The sequence below is a fragment of the Haliotis rubra genome, unplaced genomic scaffold (genome assembly GCF_003918875.1).
Source record: "Haliotis rubra isolate DU_JTF1 unplaced genomic scaffold, ASM391887v1 Scf1792, whole genome shotgun sequence".
In the NCBI taxonomy this organism is placed as follows: domain Eukaryota; kingdom Metazoa; phylum Mollusca; class Gastropoda; order Lepetellida; family Haliotidae; genus Haliotis; species Haliotis rubra.
The window spans coordinates 734-16546 of NW_025765772.1; the positions used below are offsets into that span (position 1 = coordinate 734).

General features: G+C 43.6%; 2 protein-coding genes across 2 annotated transcripts; both read left to right on the top strand.

Moving 5' to 3' along the window:
- The first annotated feature begins 240 nt into the window (after window positions 1-240).
- On the top strand, window positions 241-2665 carry LOC124273294. The gene is made up of 3 exons (XM_046708538.1): window positions 241-276; window positions 1819-2032; window positions 2531-2665. Exons 1-3 carry the CDS (start codon window positions 251-253, stop codon window positions 2663-2665), a joined length of 375 nt encoding a protein of 124 aa, XP_046564494.1. The 5' UTR covers window positions 241-250.
- Window positions 2666-4288: 1623 nt separating this feature from the next.
- LOC124273297 (condensin complex subunit 3-like) lies at window positions 4289-15250 on the top strand. The gene is made up of 10 exons (XM_046708540.1): window positions 4289-4323; window positions 4574-4693; window positions 5109-5384; window positions 6364-6545; window positions 7177-7351; window positions 9319-9483; window positions 10315-10756; window positions 11806-11908; window positions 12533-12706; window positions 14904-15250. Exons 1-10 carry the CDS (start codon window positions 4306-4308, stop codon window positions 14956-14958), a joined length of 1710 nt encoding a protein of 569 aa, XP_046564496.1. The 5' UTR covers window positions 4289-4305; the 3' UTR covers window positions 14959-15250.
- Window positions 15251-15813: the final 563 nt, after the last annotated feature.

The following is a 15813-nucleotide window of genomic DNA, read 5'->3' on the forward strand; positions in this document are numbered from 1 at the left end:
TTCAGCATCACACCTGTGTAAGATGGTTTTACAGAAGTGGTAAATGATACCTCTTTCAGGTTTTACTCCAATATTTAGCTTTCACTCGCTGATATGACTGGAACCTCTGTTAAACTCACTCATTCACTCACTCCCTAATGTTTCTGCATGTCTCAGCAGGTTTCTGGAGAAGCTGACAGGTCTTGGTGATGACTTTGACAGACAGCTGGAGCTCAATACATAGGACAGCAGATCCTCTCTCTTCAAGTACATGGACCTGTCAGATCAGGCTGGTCGGTAAGTCTCTCTCTTCAACTACTCGGACCCATCAGATCAGGCTGGTCGGTAAGTCTCTTCGAAAGTACTGACCCATCAGATCAGGCTGGTCGGTAAGTCTCTTCAATCAATTACTCGACCCATCAGATCAGGCTGGTCGGTAAGTCTCTTCGCTACTCGACCCATCAGATCAGGCTGGTCGGTAAGTCTCTCTTCAAGTACTCGACCCATCAGATCGGGCTGGTCGGGTAAGTCTCTTCTTCGAAAGTACTCGACCCATCAGATCGGGCTGGTCGGTAAGTCTCTCTTCACTACTCGACCCATCAGATCAGGCTGGTCGGCACGCCTCTCTTCAATTACTCGACCCATCAGATCAGGCTGGTCGGTAAGTCTCTCTTCAACCACTACTCGACCCATCAGATCAGGCTGGTCGGTAAGTCTCTCTTCAATTACTCGACCCATCAGATCAGGCTGGTCGAAGTCTCTCTTCAATTACTCGGGCCCATCAGATCAGGCTGGTTGGTAAGTCTCTCTTCAATTACTCGACCCATCAGATCAGGCTGGTCGGTAAGTCTCTCTTCAAGTACTCTCGACCCATCAGATCAGGCTGGTTGCTAAGTCTCTTCACTACACGGACCCATCAGATCAGGATGGTCGCTATGACTGTATTCACAGGGACCTATCACATCAGATCAGATCAGATCAGACCAGTCAGGAAGTGTCCGGCCTGCCAGTACAATCTGATTAGACTGCCTCCATGGTCCAGTGGAGAGAGCATTTGCCCAGAGAGTGAAATGTTGGTGTTTCACATTCCCAGCAGGGCAGTGTTACAACGATTAAAGGAATGAAACAATGATTTGTCAAACTGGAGTCAATATACTGTGTCTGGGTGCGATATTACCTGGCCTATATCTATAGACCACAAACCCACTTAACAGCAAGGGATAACTGTACCTGTTCTGTTCACAGTTGTTGAACTTAGATTTACACTGAGCTCCTCTCACTTCAAACTAAATTGTCCGCTACGAAAGCATTTTTGGACCCTTAGAATGGTTACCCACCATTGAATTGCTTGTTAAAAGTGGCGACTAAATTGCATTACATGGTTAGGTCAGTGACTTGATCGATGGCATTGTACTGCGATAGATGGGTCTCTGTTCATAATATCAACCACTGGTTTTGTAATTCATGTTAGATTATTTACTATGAATAGAAACCACCATTGCATGGAAATATGCTTAAGGTTGCATTGATTGTTGTTTAACACCACACTCAGCAATATTCCAGCTATATGGTAGTGGTCTGTAAATAATCGAGTCTGGACCAGACAATCCAGTGATCAACAGCATGAGCATCGTACTACGCAAATGGGATACGGTGACATGAGTCAACTAAGTCTGCAAGCTTGACCACCCTGATCTTGTAAGTCGCCTCTTACAACAAGCATGGGTTACTGAAGACCAGTTCTAACCCGGATGTTCACAGGTCAAAGGTTGTATAAGTCAACAAGCGAACATGTAACATGATACTGTCTCTACACAAGTTACACTGACTCTGTTACAGGCGTGAACTGGAGAAGCTGCTCCACGACATGATGATCTGCGACCACGTGAGTCACGCCTTGATGAAGTACATCATTTCCACACTTCACCTGGTGAAGACAAACACAGACACGCTGGTGGCCTACCTGGCCGAGACCATCTCCGAAATACGGGAGCCAATCACCATCGTGGAGAAAACACTGGACAAAGATGAGAGGCGGCAGTTGGACCTGAAGGTATTGTAGATGTTGTCAGGCCCATGATGAATTCTCAGGGAAATTGTCAGATAATGATTCTCAGTAGGGTTGGATCTGATGGTATTGTAGATGTTGTCAGGCCCATGATGAATTCTCAGGGAAATTGTCAGATAATGATTCTCAGTAGGGTTGGATCTGATGGTATTGTAGATGTTGTCAGGCCCATTATGAATTCTCAGGGAAATTGTGAGAAAATGATTCTCAGTAGGGTTGGATCTGATGGTATTGTTAATGTAAGTAATTCTGATCATACAACAGTCATGACTACAGGCTTCTTGTTTGTGCATATTTGTAAGGTTCAGTATCCTCAATGGTAAGAATTCAGATGTGCCTTGTGATGTTAAGTACTTGAGTAAAATTGAATGATAGAAATATACCCAAGCTGATTTTATCCATGTACTTTTTGACTGAACATGCTAAATACAAAGATCCTGTTGCTTCTGCTATTAAAACTGAACCTTGTTCCTTGACTTGCAGATCGCCAGTATCCGGGTGCGACTGAACCAAGCTAAGGAAGAGCTGGAGGAATGTGTGAGATGTCAGGAGTTTTGCCTGCCAGCGGAGCTGAAGAGTTCTGTAGCTGAGCTGGATGCTGAGCATCCTTACTCCTGAACAGGAGAGCCCCAATCACAGGAGATAATGCACAGAGAAGGTGGGCTGAAGGTTATTCAAGTATATATGTTGGAACAGTACTGTGGTTTGGGGTTTGACTTAAATGTCAGTTGACACAGGAGGTATAGATGCCTCGGAGGGATGGATTTAGGGCTATGAATTATTAAATTTAACCATGCTAATCAAGCAATTTCCTGATATCTTGCAGAGTGATCCCTTCACCATCCTGAAGTGCCTGACTGTTATCAGTGAACTGCTGACTCAGCTGCCCGGGTGAAGACACTCAACGCTCTACTCTGCACATGCTGCTGGAGAGCCAGGTAATACACAGTGAAGACACTGACACCTGCACATGTTGCTTGAGAGCCAGGTAATACACTGAAGACACTGACACCCGCACATGTTGCTTGAGAGGCAGGTAATACACTGTGAAGACACTGACACTCCGCACATGTTGCTTGAGAGGCAGGTAATACACAGGAAGACACTGGCACCTGCACATGTTGCTTGAGAGGCAGGTAATACACTGTGAAGACACTGACACCTACACATGTTGCTGGAGAGCCAGGTAATAAACAGTGAAGACACTGACACCTGCACATGTTGCTGGAGAGCCGGTGTAATACACTGTGAAGACACTAACACCTGCACATGTTGCTGGAGAGCCAGGTAATAAACAGTGAAGACACTGACACCTGCACATGCTGCTGGAGAGCCAGGTAATACACAGTGAAGACACTGGCACCTGCACATGTTGCTTGAGAGCCAGGTAATACACTGAAGACACTGGCACCTGCACATGTTGCTGGAGAGCCAGGTAATACACACAGTGAAGACACTGACACCTGCACATGTTGCTGGAGAGCCAGGTAATACACTGAAGACACTGGCACCTGCACATGCTGCTGGAGAGCCAGGTAATACACTGTGAAGACACTGACACCTGCACATGTTGCTGGAGAGCCAGGCAATACACAGTGAAGACACTGGCACCTGCACATGTTGCTGGAGAGCCAGGTAATACACTGAAGACACTGACACCTGCACATGTTGCTGGGAGAGCCAGGTAATACACAGTGAAGACACTGGCACCTGCACATGTTGCTGGAGAGCCAGGTAATACACTGAAGACACTGACACCTGCACATGTTGCTGGAGAGCCAGGTAATACACTGAAGACACTGACACCTGCACATGTTGCTGGAGAGCCAGGTAATACACTGTGAAGACACTGACACCTGCACATGTTGCTGGAGAGCCAGGTAATACACTGTGAAGACACTGACACCTGCACATGTTGCTGGAGAGCCAGGTAATACACAGTGAAGACACTGGCACCTGCACATGTTGCTGGAGAGCCAGGTAATACACTGAAGACACTGGCACCTGCACATGTTGCTGGAGAGCCAGGTAATACACTGTGAAGACACTGACACCTGCACATGTTGCTGGAGAGCCAGGTAATACACTGAAGACACTGGCACCTGCACATGTTGCTGGAGAGCCAGGTAATACACTGTGAAGACACTGACACCTGCACATGTTGCTGGAGAGCCAGGTAATACACTGTGAAGACACTGGCACCTGCACATGTTGCTGGAGAGCCAGGTAATACACTGTGAAGACACTGACACCTGCACATGTTGCTGGAGAGCCAGGTAATACACTGTGAAGACACTGGCACCTGCACATGTTGCTCGAGAGGCAGGTTAAGATGGTGAAGTCCCTGATACATGTACATGATACTGGAGACTTGTTTCCGAAGGTAGCAACTGCAATATGTCAGTTCTCATTCAGAGGAATGCAACAGCAAAGTACACTTGTATTTTCTGAGTGTCCATTTTGTTCAGCTGGACTCTATGTCGCCCATCTGCCATGTTCATGTCTGTATGGATCACACGTTTGCAGGTGCTGCCTGGGGTACAGAATGCTGAATCTGACGTACGTAATGCTGCCATCAAGGCTCTGGGACTCAGCTGTCTACTCAAGGAAGAGGTGGTTATGCAGTACCTGCCGCTGCTCATAGAGGTCAGCTGATGATCAGTCATCAAATATTTTTTTAGGCCCTTGAATGTGTCAGCCTGACCTTGAAAGGGCTTTAATTCTTTAATCTCTCCCTCATTTTCGACATTCCTTAAAATAATAATGCTTATGACGTCTTTACCCTGAACAAAGTAACTTTAGACACATGAGATGTATACATTGTCTGAGCACCGCTTGGTATTCAGCCATGTTTGTCTACAGAAGCAGTTTCGCATTGGAAAACCACTAATGGAACCTGTTGGGAACTTTGGCCAATGATTTATTGATCAAACAGACATTGAATCAAATTTTGAAGATTAATAGTAGTAAACTGATCGTGTGTGTATACCATGCACATCATAACACTAGTAATTACATGGTGAATGATCATAACTTGATGATATTAAAACGCTACCATCAGGTGTCCCAACATGACACGGAGACGGTGAAGACCACGGCTCTCCAATGCTTGTTTGACCTGGTCCACATGTTCGGACTGGGCATCACACGACAGGAAGCTTCGACAGCAGCTGAGGGGAGCAACACCAGCTCCAGTTCCGACACAGCAGAGGTTACTGCAGATTCCCCAGATGACACTCTGGCCGATGCCGTTACCACCAGCTCAAAGAAATCTGATGCTTCTGCAGACATTGCTACCAAGCTGGTGGCCATTCTCAGTGCCTTCCTTGATTCAGAGGTAATGGGTGAGTGAGTATGGTTTTACGCCGCTTTTAGCAATATTCCAGCAATATCACGGCGGGAGAAACCAGAAATGAGCTTCACACATTGTACCCATGTGGTGAATCAAACCCAAGTCTGCAGCATGACAAGCAGACACTTTAACCATTAGGCTACCCCACCGCCCCCTCAGAGGTAACAACTAGAGGTGAGGTGAAATTGGGTTTTATGTCGTGCTTGAGAATATTTCGCTTATATGACGACGTGCATGCGTGTGTATATGTATGCGCGGATGCTTGTACTAGCCCAGACTGAAGCTGGTTTTATAGTGCTAGCCCACTGAGATACCATGCCGCAGTGAAGAATGAATACCCCACTCAGACACATTATATTGACTCCGAGCCGACCAGTCCTTGTTGTACCCATTAATGCCTAGTGCCAGACAGGGACCAACAAGTACCATATTTAAACGTCTTTTGGTATGACGCGGTCGGGGATCGAACCCGCGACCTTCCGCTCTCCGGGCGGACGCTCTATCCACAACACCACGGAGGCGTCCTGAACAACTAGAGTAGAGATACTTGTTACCATGGACGACACACAGGGCCCACCCGAGTCATTCATAGTACCAGTTAATCTATCATTCAATGTCAGAGTATGTATAGTAATATGAAAGAATTAGGTGGTCCCCAACTTCATAAGAGTTTCATAGTTTTCAGCTTGAATATTTTTCATAATAGCTGTTTCACCTGGTCAGTTGATCCTCAACACCTTATTCAAACATTTCCTTTTGCTACCAATCTGTTCAATGACAGTATTTTCAGCAAAATGCAGGTCTTTTAACCATGACATCAAAAGACAACCAAACTCACTGTTCTTTCGTAATATTTCATGGCCAAATAGGTCCCCATTTTAAACCCATCTCCACCTCTACCCTTTATTCCATGTGTTGAAACCAGAGAAATTATTAACAAGACACTTGAACCTTGTGGTCACAGAGTTCAGAGTTGAGGACCGTTGCTGCTGAGGGTATGGCCAAGTTGCTGCTGTCTGGCAGAGTGGTATCTTCCAAACTCCTGTCTCACCTCCTATTGTTGTGGTATAACCCACTGACAGAAGATGACAACCACCTCAGGCACTGTCTCGGAGCCTTCTTGCCAGTGTTTGCCTTCGCTTGCAGGTCAGTGGATGATGCATGTGTAGTTTACATTGTCAATAAATGTTAGGTGTTTGTGCTATTTTTTAATGTTACTCAGTATTTGTCACTCTTATGGATCTGAATGAACATGAAGTTCTTGAAAGGCATTTAGAAGTTGAGCAAACATGAATACATGACACTTTTCATGGATAACAACTTCTTTTTATTCTATTAATATACGACATTTCAGAGCTAATTCTTGCTCCTTCATTAGGTGAAAACACATGTTCATCAACATTGGAAAACCAACACTATTGAAGCCGCTATAAAGCAGCAACAGTGTTTGGAATTTGTTAGGATTGTAATCCATAATTTGCAGATTCAGAGCTTGTTGCCTAAATATCCTTCAATAAAAGCAATACCCTGGTTGAATTTTAAAATTATACAGGATATTTTCCTATATTCTCCAAAGCACACCCATCTTGACACTAGTAAAAGCTTTAGTGTTTTCATGCATGTTAACTTTATTACTAGTGTGTTTTCCACAAAATCTTAACATTAAACTGATATGATTGGTCAGTTATTGATGTCATGGATACTTCTGATGGCAAATAAGATTAATCCAACATCACTTACATCAATCATCTTCTATTATTCTTTCCCCTCACACCAGGGCTAACCAGGAGTTGTTTGAGGAGGCGTTCATGCCTACACTGAACACCCTGCTGAATGCCCCAACATCCAGCCCCCTCAACGAGGTCAACGTAGGCAACGTGGGAGACTTCCTGGTCCAGCTTGTCAACTCCAAACTCCTGGTGGTCAACCAGAACTCACAGAGTCTGGTCACTGTAAGTCCAAAATTGTTGAGAGAACACCATTCCTGTGGGGATTAACCAGAATTCAGTCTGATCGCTGTAAGTCTCATGTTATGGCAGAGTAGCCCAAGGATTGAAGTGTTGTTAATGAAGAAGAAGGTTTTTGACTATGGTTGAGACTGCAGAATACAACTGATATCCCTAACTTGTCATATACTGGTACTAACTTTTGAAAATTAGTCAGACAGTGTTTGAAATGTGTTTGTATATAAGAATTAAAATCAAATGTTTTACTCATCATACAATACTTCTCTGATTCAGGATCTGGAGACAACTCCTCAGTAGGTAGCATCATGTTAACTTGAGGGAGCTCTGACTGCCAGATCTAAATAGAGGATTTGGGGTTTTTCAACCAATCAGATGTCAGCTTTCTCACTATTTGGATTCACTTTTAACTGCTTGATTCATCAATTTCCTTTTTAGCTCTAAAAACACCATACCACAGAACATAAAAATACCCTAGGCATGTCATCATTTTGAGTATAGATGCAAGGATGTTCAGATTTATGTTATATATGTTCAAAATACATGACTATGTTAATTTCAAGATGCTTGATTCAATGTTTGGCTCACTCTAATAGTAAAGTTTAAAGCCGTGATATTGAATAGAAAGTTCACCTACTTGAAGGAACTGTCCTCTTGATGCAAATAAGTACAGGTAGTTCAGCTTGACCTGAGCTACTCTTACATATATGCATGACCTGGGAGGTCAAATGGCACAAACGGCAGGTTGAGTTAACTTCATTAAACAGGGAGCAGTGAATGTTGTTCTTGTTCTATTAGGCCTAGGGTTGTACTGGAAACACCAGTTGCTGCTGCTGCTCACTGCCTGAATCGGATATATTAAACCATCAGTAGCTTCATTTTTAAAGTTAAGACATTGTTAGGACATTGCTGGCAATTTCTCAACACTGAGATTTCAAACAGCGATCTGTCTCGGCTGTTGGGACATGTTGACAATCAACTGACAAAGGTGTGCCCCTTCACAATAATATACTCAACCAGTTGTGATACAGTCAACGCTAATGCATTAGTATTCACTTGATCAGGTCAAGCTGAATAAGCTGTAACATGTCTGATCTGATTTTGGAGAGATTGAGGAAGGAAGATATGTAATGCTCCCCTGTCCACAGAGCTCCACTTATGTGATTAGAACAGATGTGATCAGTGGAATCCCACATGGGTACAATGTGTGAAGCCCATTTCTGGTGTCCCCCTTACAGATGTTGCTTGAATATTGCTAAAAGCTGATTAAAACCATACTCAGTCAGTCAGTCAGTCTGGGTTATTTCTTGGGTGTCCCCATCATGATATTGCTGGAATATTGCTAAAGCGGCGTAAAACTAAACTCAAGCACTCACTTGCCAAGATGTGTATCTAGTGTTGGGTTAAAATCCCGTCTTTGAGCCAATCACAACCCTTACAGAGTTACTTCCCTTAACACCAGAAACACTTGATTAAGGTCCTGGGCCCCGTTTCACAAAGCTCTTGTAGTGTTACGACTATCTATGTCAATGTTACAGTACAGGAAGTACGAATGCTACCAGAGAGCTTTGTGAAACGGGGTGCTGAATCATCCTGCTTCACCCTGGTCATGATTCTGGGTTAATTCTCTCGTATCCATGCTCATAGGCTTCACTAAGGTGATAAAGCCTTCCTCAGACATCAAACTAACTCATAGCGATAATTATATTACAGAAATACTGTTCAAAACAAGCGGCCTTAAACATAGCCATCTAACTGTTTGGATTGTTCAACCAAAAATGCCCTTGCAATTTTGTCAAGTTTTGGGTGGCAAATTTTGAAAAACAGCCTGCAGCAGGTTCTTGCAATCCACTGTTGCCAAGGCAATGTCAAACCAAGCTCAGCATTGTCTCTCACTCAGATAATACTTCGGTTGTTGAAAGAGATGATATATTTCTTGCACTGTTTTGTCGCAGGACAACCCAGGACATGACCACATAGCTGTGCTAGTGTGTAACGAGATCCTGTCCAGCCCTGACTCCTTCAGCGTCAAGCTGTGGACACGCCTCCTGAACCAGCTGGACCTGAGCCCCGACACACAACTGAAGGACATGCAGGTGCTCTGTGACCAGATGCTGGAGGTATGCAGAACTTAACAGTACCTCAATCACATGTCGTACCTTGCAAAACAAGGAAATAGGCATTTCTGGGTTTTTTAGGAAATAAATGAAGATTGACATTACTTTGTGCTTTTCCCAACATCAAGATAAGCCACTACTTGACTGATTTGTTATTCAAAGCGGTATTGAACCAACCTTGACCAACTGATCATTCACACACACACACACACACACACTCACTCACTCACTCACTCACTCACACACACACACAGAGACACACACACACACACCCATCCATCCATCCATCCATCCATCGGCGGTGAGGTAGCCTTGTGGTTAAAGCGTTCGCACGCCACGCCGAATACCCAGGTTCGATTCCCCACATGGGTACAATGTGTGAAGCCCATTTATGGTGTCCCCGCCGTGATATTGCTGGAATATTGCTAAAAGCGGCGTAAAACTAAACTCACTCACTCACTCACTCACTCACTCACTCAATCCATAATAGTGGTCATGGCATATTCTTAGTACATGGTTCTATGGTCTTTTATCCTGATTTGGGGTGGTAGGGTAGCCTAGTGGATAAGGCGTCCACTCGTCACGCCAGAGACCCGGGTACGATTTCCCACATGGGCACAATGTGTGGAACCCATTTCTGGTGTGCTGGAATATTGCTGAAAGCAGCTATGAACTAAACTCACTCACTCACTCACTTGTACCCACACCTTCAGTTGCCAGGTGCCTGAGTAAGTGACAGTGACCAGTGACACACTGTACGTCAATTTCATGAACCTATTACAAGGCACCTGAAACATAGCATTGATTGATTCAGTTGACAATGTTTCTCTGCAGGTTGTGAAAGAAAAGCAGAGTGTCAAGGCTGTGGAGAGGTTCAAGGCCTCTGTTGACTCCATGCTGGCAGACAAGACCAGCATCACCAATGCTGATGCTGCGCCAACATCTGAAGAAGCAGAGGGCGGTGAGGACACTGCGGTTGACGCCAGCAGTGCTGTGACTGAATCACAAGGACCCCTCTCATCTTCACAGACCAGCACTGTTCCGGACTCCCAAGACACTGTCGCTACTAGTGTGGACATCACCAGTGTGGTGTCCGACTCCCAGAGCTCTGATATAGCTATAAGTGTTGTTGACACTCTGTCAGACTCACAGAGCACTCAGGTGGAGAGTTCCAGCCAAAGGGAGGCAACTGGAACTGTTACACTTGCTCTAAACACTACAATAGAAAACACGGCTGCATCTACGAAGAATGTGAAAGTCAAGCGAACAACAAGAGGTAGGGTGTGAAGGATGTTGTTACTGCAGTTGTTAAAGGGTTGTTTAACATATTCTATGTGTTGTCACAACAGGTTGTGGTATATTGTTACAGTTGTTGTAGTTGAAGGTTGTTAACATATTCTATGTGTTGTCACAACAGGTTGTGGTATATTGTTACAGTTGTTGTAGTTGAAGGTTGTTAACATATTCTATGTGTTGTCACAACAGGTTGTGGTATATTGTTACAGTTGTAGTTGAAGGTTGTTTAACATATTCTATGTGTTGTCACAACAGGTTGTGGTATATTGTTACAGTTGTTGTAGTTGAAGGTTGTTTAACATATTCTATGTGTTGTCACAACAGGTTGTGGTATATTGTTACAGTTGTTGTAGTTGAAGGTTGTTTAACCTTCATTTTGAAGAGGGGCGGTGGGGTAGCCTAATGGTTAAAGCGTTGGCTCGCCACGCCAAAGACCCGGGTTCGAATGCCCACATGGGTACAATGTGTGAAGCCCGCCGTGATGTTGCTGGAATATTGCTAAAAGCGGCGTAAAACCAAACTCAGTCAGTCAGTCAGTCAGTCAGTCATTTTGAAGACATGTTATAGGAAGTTGTTACAACAGATGTGGTGGTGTATTGTTGCAACAAATGTTGTAGGGAAGGTCAATAACTAAAATATTCTTCTGTTTCTCCCACAAGATGGTGGCACATACAGTTACAGTGACTGTTTTAATTGAATGCCAGCTGTTGAAAGCTTCAAAATTTCCCTGTCCTAAATGTATTGAACTCATGTTTGTTTTTTTAACAAACTTTGTAACATATGTTCTGTACACGTAGACGAGGCCAGGATTGCTAACCTGGTTGACACGTCATTGTATCCCAACTGCACAGATTGATACTGATGCTGTTGATCACTGGATTGTCTGGTCCAGACTCGACTATTTACAGACCGCTGCCATATAGCTGGAATATTGCTGAGTGCTTCATTAAACAAAATAAACATCATACACAGAGGAGGATTCAGTATAAGTGATCACATGGTGAACATTCAACTAATTCTTGTTTGTAGCCAAGTCAGTGAAAACGACCGCCCCAATCCTGATGCCACAGGCCAACAAGACAGCCAAGTCAACAACAGGCCGACGCACACGGACACAAGCTCAAGCAGACAGGTAACAGAAATCCTTGTTCAGCTCTCCATCATACTTTATCATTTCCTTATTTTCAACCTGTGGTGTGATTCCCCACATGGGCACAATGTGTGAAGCCATTTCTGGTGTCCCCCAGGAGATGATTGCTTGAGTATTGCTAAAAAGCGTAAAACTGAACTCAGTCAGTCAGTCAGTCAGTCAGTCAGTCAACCTGTTGTGAGACATTTACTGTGGTATTAACATGCTGCAGGTGTATGGGAGATGAAGGGTTTATGATAAAATGGTCAGGTCTCCTGATTTGAATGTACAGATAATAATGATGATAAGGGTGGATACAATGTACGATACATGTGTCTGTATTGCGTTATATATTGGGACATACAGTTGCAGTCATCGTGGGTCAGAGTTAATCACTCTTTAGTTCTATTTCATTGTATGATTGTGTCCTATGTCCTAAAGTTTATGTACCTGTGAGGATTCAGGTAGAAACATAGGCCGCAATAAATTTGGCTAAGCTGATTGCATATCATCTCTCTCAGATGTGTGGATTGATGTGAATGATGTCAATCACTTGATTGTCTGGCCAAGGCTCTGTTTACAGACTACCACCACACAGCTGTTTCATCATCAACTTTTCTCTTTCAGCGAGCTAGAGAACAGTGTGTTTGGCTCTCCAACCCCACTCCGTGGCAGCAAGGCTAATGTTAAACAGGTTGAATCACTGGAGCACACGAGGCGAAATCTACAGGGTCTTCTACTGGAAGGAAAAGACAGTTCCCAGTCTGTAACTGAAGAACCCAAAACTCCTCGCAGTAAACGGTATTAAACTTTCACCTTCCAAGTCAACCGGGTCCAGCAGTACTGTCGGTAAAGAGTTTATATTTGTCAAAGTAGACAGGTCTTGGATCGGAGTAGCTGCTTGGCTGTATGCTTGAAAACAATATGTACTTGAACCCCTGCTCAATACTGCAGGAATTACGCTTGTAGTAAGTCTACAGTGTTGCACCAAGGCACTGGGATCTTCTAGAGTCTGGAGAACGGCTTATAGAGTAAGGGGGAAGGCTTAAGTGTACATGATAAGAGTTGAAAAAATAATGTTGCAAACAGTCTGACGAAAATTAATTCCTATGAATGTTTTTGTAGGATATTCTTATGGTTGGATAAAATATCAGGTGAACTGGAGAATACTTTGTAAGCATGAAAAATTATTATCACGCTTTATCAGAGTTAGTTTGGCATTGAACATATTGACACATAATCAGGATAATGATTCCCGTGTTTAGATTAAGTGATGTGTGGTCGTGTGCATAGAGCTCAGGTCACAAATCAGTTGAAGATAAGATAAGTTGGTCGCGGAGTGTTCTTGGATGGGTGACCGTGTTTGGCAGCTTGAATCCTGAGAGTTTCTAGGACCTCAGTCCTGCCCCACAACAATGCACATGTGATACATGTGGTCTCACCTTAGGCAAGTGAGTTTGTTCAAAATTGCCTCTGTTCACCCAGCAGAAAATGGGTACCCGGTTGGATAAAGTCATGTGACTATAACCTTTTGGCACCTAACAGGCAGCTTGGGTTATCCGGGGTAATTATTACAGCACTTCAGAGCCTTGCTACTTTGGAAATAAGCAGTGTACAAATGAATAACATCATTAACATTGTTAGAATGTCCACCCCACAGTCTAACTGCCTTGGTGCATCACCCACTCTACAGTACCTATACCATTGATAATGTAGTGGAGCTGTGATCTCCAAGATCCAACCCATACATTCAATATATATTCCATATATATGATATACACTGCTGTAGATTCCTTAGACCCAATAATGTATTGCATGCTATATTTCCTCTGATTGTTTCCCTTCACTGAGGACCATGTGCTTGGGCCAAGTTCTCTAAATAGTATACCCGTGAAGGTCCGGGTTAGAATATTGATCTTCAGTAACCCATGCTTGTCGTAAGAGGCGACTAACGGGATCGGGTGGACAGCCTCGCTGACTTGGTTGACACATGTCATCGGTTCCCAATTGTGAAGATCAATGGCCATGCTGTTGATCACTGGATTGTCTGGTCCAGACACGATTATTTACAGACCGCCGCCATATAGCTTGAACATTGCGGAGTGCGGTGTAAAACTAAACTCACTCACTAACTCTAAGTAGTATGTGATGGTCTTTGTTTGTTTGTTTGTTTGCTTGTTTACTTCCACACTCGTCAGTACTCCATCAGTGTGGTGGCTGCCTGTAAACGATCAAGTCTGGCCCAGTAAGTCCAGGGGTTGATATTGTGAGCATTGATCCAGGATGTCAGTGTAACAAGCGATCCAAGGTGATCATAACTCCCATAACATAGACTTACAACAGTTGTAGCTTAAAGGTTACCATCTCCAGTACATGTCAGATGACATATGTCTCCTGGATGCTTCTTAAAGTTCTCACTGTGAACTGACTCACACTTGCCATGCAGACATTATAACACCTTTTGAACATATCTTTCCAAGTTTGAATATTATTCAAACCGAAAGCCTTGTCATTTTATGTACATATGCTTTACAAAGAACGAGACGCAGGTGCCCAGTACCTCTGAATAGCAGATTGCTGATATTACAAAGCACCCTTCCACTACCACTTCCACTAGTAGTATGTACCAAACCCAATCAAGCACTGTGTATTCACCCCAGCATGCCCAGCTCTTCAATAATGTTCTTTGATCTATAGTTTGGTTGTTGTTTAATGTCCCTAGCAATATTCCAGCTATATGGTGGCGGTCTGTAAATAATCGAGTCTGGACCAGACAATCCAGTGATCAACATCATGACCATCGATCTACGCACATTGGAATACGATGACATGTGTCAACCAAGTCGGCGTCCCTGACCACCCGATCCCATTAGTAGCCTCTTGCGACAAGCATGGGTTACTGAAGACCAATTCCAACCTGAATCTTCACAGGTCTGTTTGATCTACAGATTATGTGGCTGCATGCAAGATCTATTCTAATGATTTTTGTTCATTTCAGGGCTGGTATTCGATCACAGAAGCGACCAGCACTCACAGACGTAAATGGAGACTGAACCTGCTAGAACAAGACTATCACAACCATTGCCATCCCCACCATAATAGCCTACAAGAGTGTTCACTGACATTGACATGATTGTGCCGAGACTGGAAACCTTCAGGAAACACCAATTGGATCAGACTGAGTGACTGCTGCTCTTCCTTCAGATCAGCATTGAGAATTCTAAGGACTATCATGTGTCTTGTTCCTTCCTGTTCTATTTCACTTCTAATCATTGATATTGTTTATCATTTGTGCATACTTTGTCCTTCAGTAATGTCATGAACAATAAAATTACTTGAATTATTTCTTGATAGTTGGTGACTCTGAGGTTTTCCAGTGTTTTGAGATTTGGGTACACTGTGCAAGACACACAAACCTTTCCACTATTTCAGATCCAACTAATAAGAGCAATATATCTTGCACAATAAGAATTTTCTGTTGAATGTTAAATTTGTTGTTTTACCTGGCAGTTAACATTACTCCAGCTATGTCAGAGCCATCTGTAAATGGAGCCTGGACTAGACAAACCCGTGACTGATGAAACCAATGAACCCAGTCACTAAGTTTGGTCACCTAATCCAGTATTGTGGTCTCTTACCACGACTGATACACATATAATTGGTTCCCAATTGTCCAGATTGATGCTCATGCTGTTGATCACTGGATTGTCTGGTCCAGGCTCCATTATTTACAGACCGTCGCCATATAGCTGAAATATTGCTGAGTGTGACGTAAAACTAAACTCACTCACTCACTTACCACGACTGATAATGTTTCTGTGTTTATAAGTACAACCACTGCCCTTGGGTATTAACAAATGAGAACAAGGACCCTAGCTATTTACATTCTCAGAATTTAAACTTAGTAC

What these genes read in the sequence shown, in the direction of transcription:
- LOC124273294 (XM_046708538.1), top strand. Translation starts at nt 251, where the DNA reads ATGGACCTGTCAGATCAGGCTGGTCG. An exon ending in CTGTCAGATCAGGCTGGTCG is followed by an intron (nt 277 to 1,818) that starts GTAAGTCTCTCT and finishes ACTCTGTTACAG; the next exon opens with GCGTGAACTGGAGAAGCTGC. An exon ending in GGCGGCAGTTGGACCTGAAG is followed by an intron (nt 2,033 to 2,530) that starts GTATTGTAGATG and finishes CTTGACTTGCAG; the next exon opens with ATCGCCAGTATCCGGGTGCG.
- LOC124273297 (XM_046708540.1), top strand. An exon ending in GTGTTTGCCTTCGCTTGCAG is followed by an intron (nt 6,546 to 7,176) that starts GTCAGTGGATGA and finishes CCCTCACACCAG; the next exon opens with GGCTAACCAGGAGTTGTTTG. An exon ending in AGTCAAGCGAACAACAAGAG is followed by an intron (nt 10,757 to 11,805) that starts GTAGGGTGTGAA and finishes TCTTGTTTGTAG; the next exon opens with CCAAGTCAGTGAAAACGACC.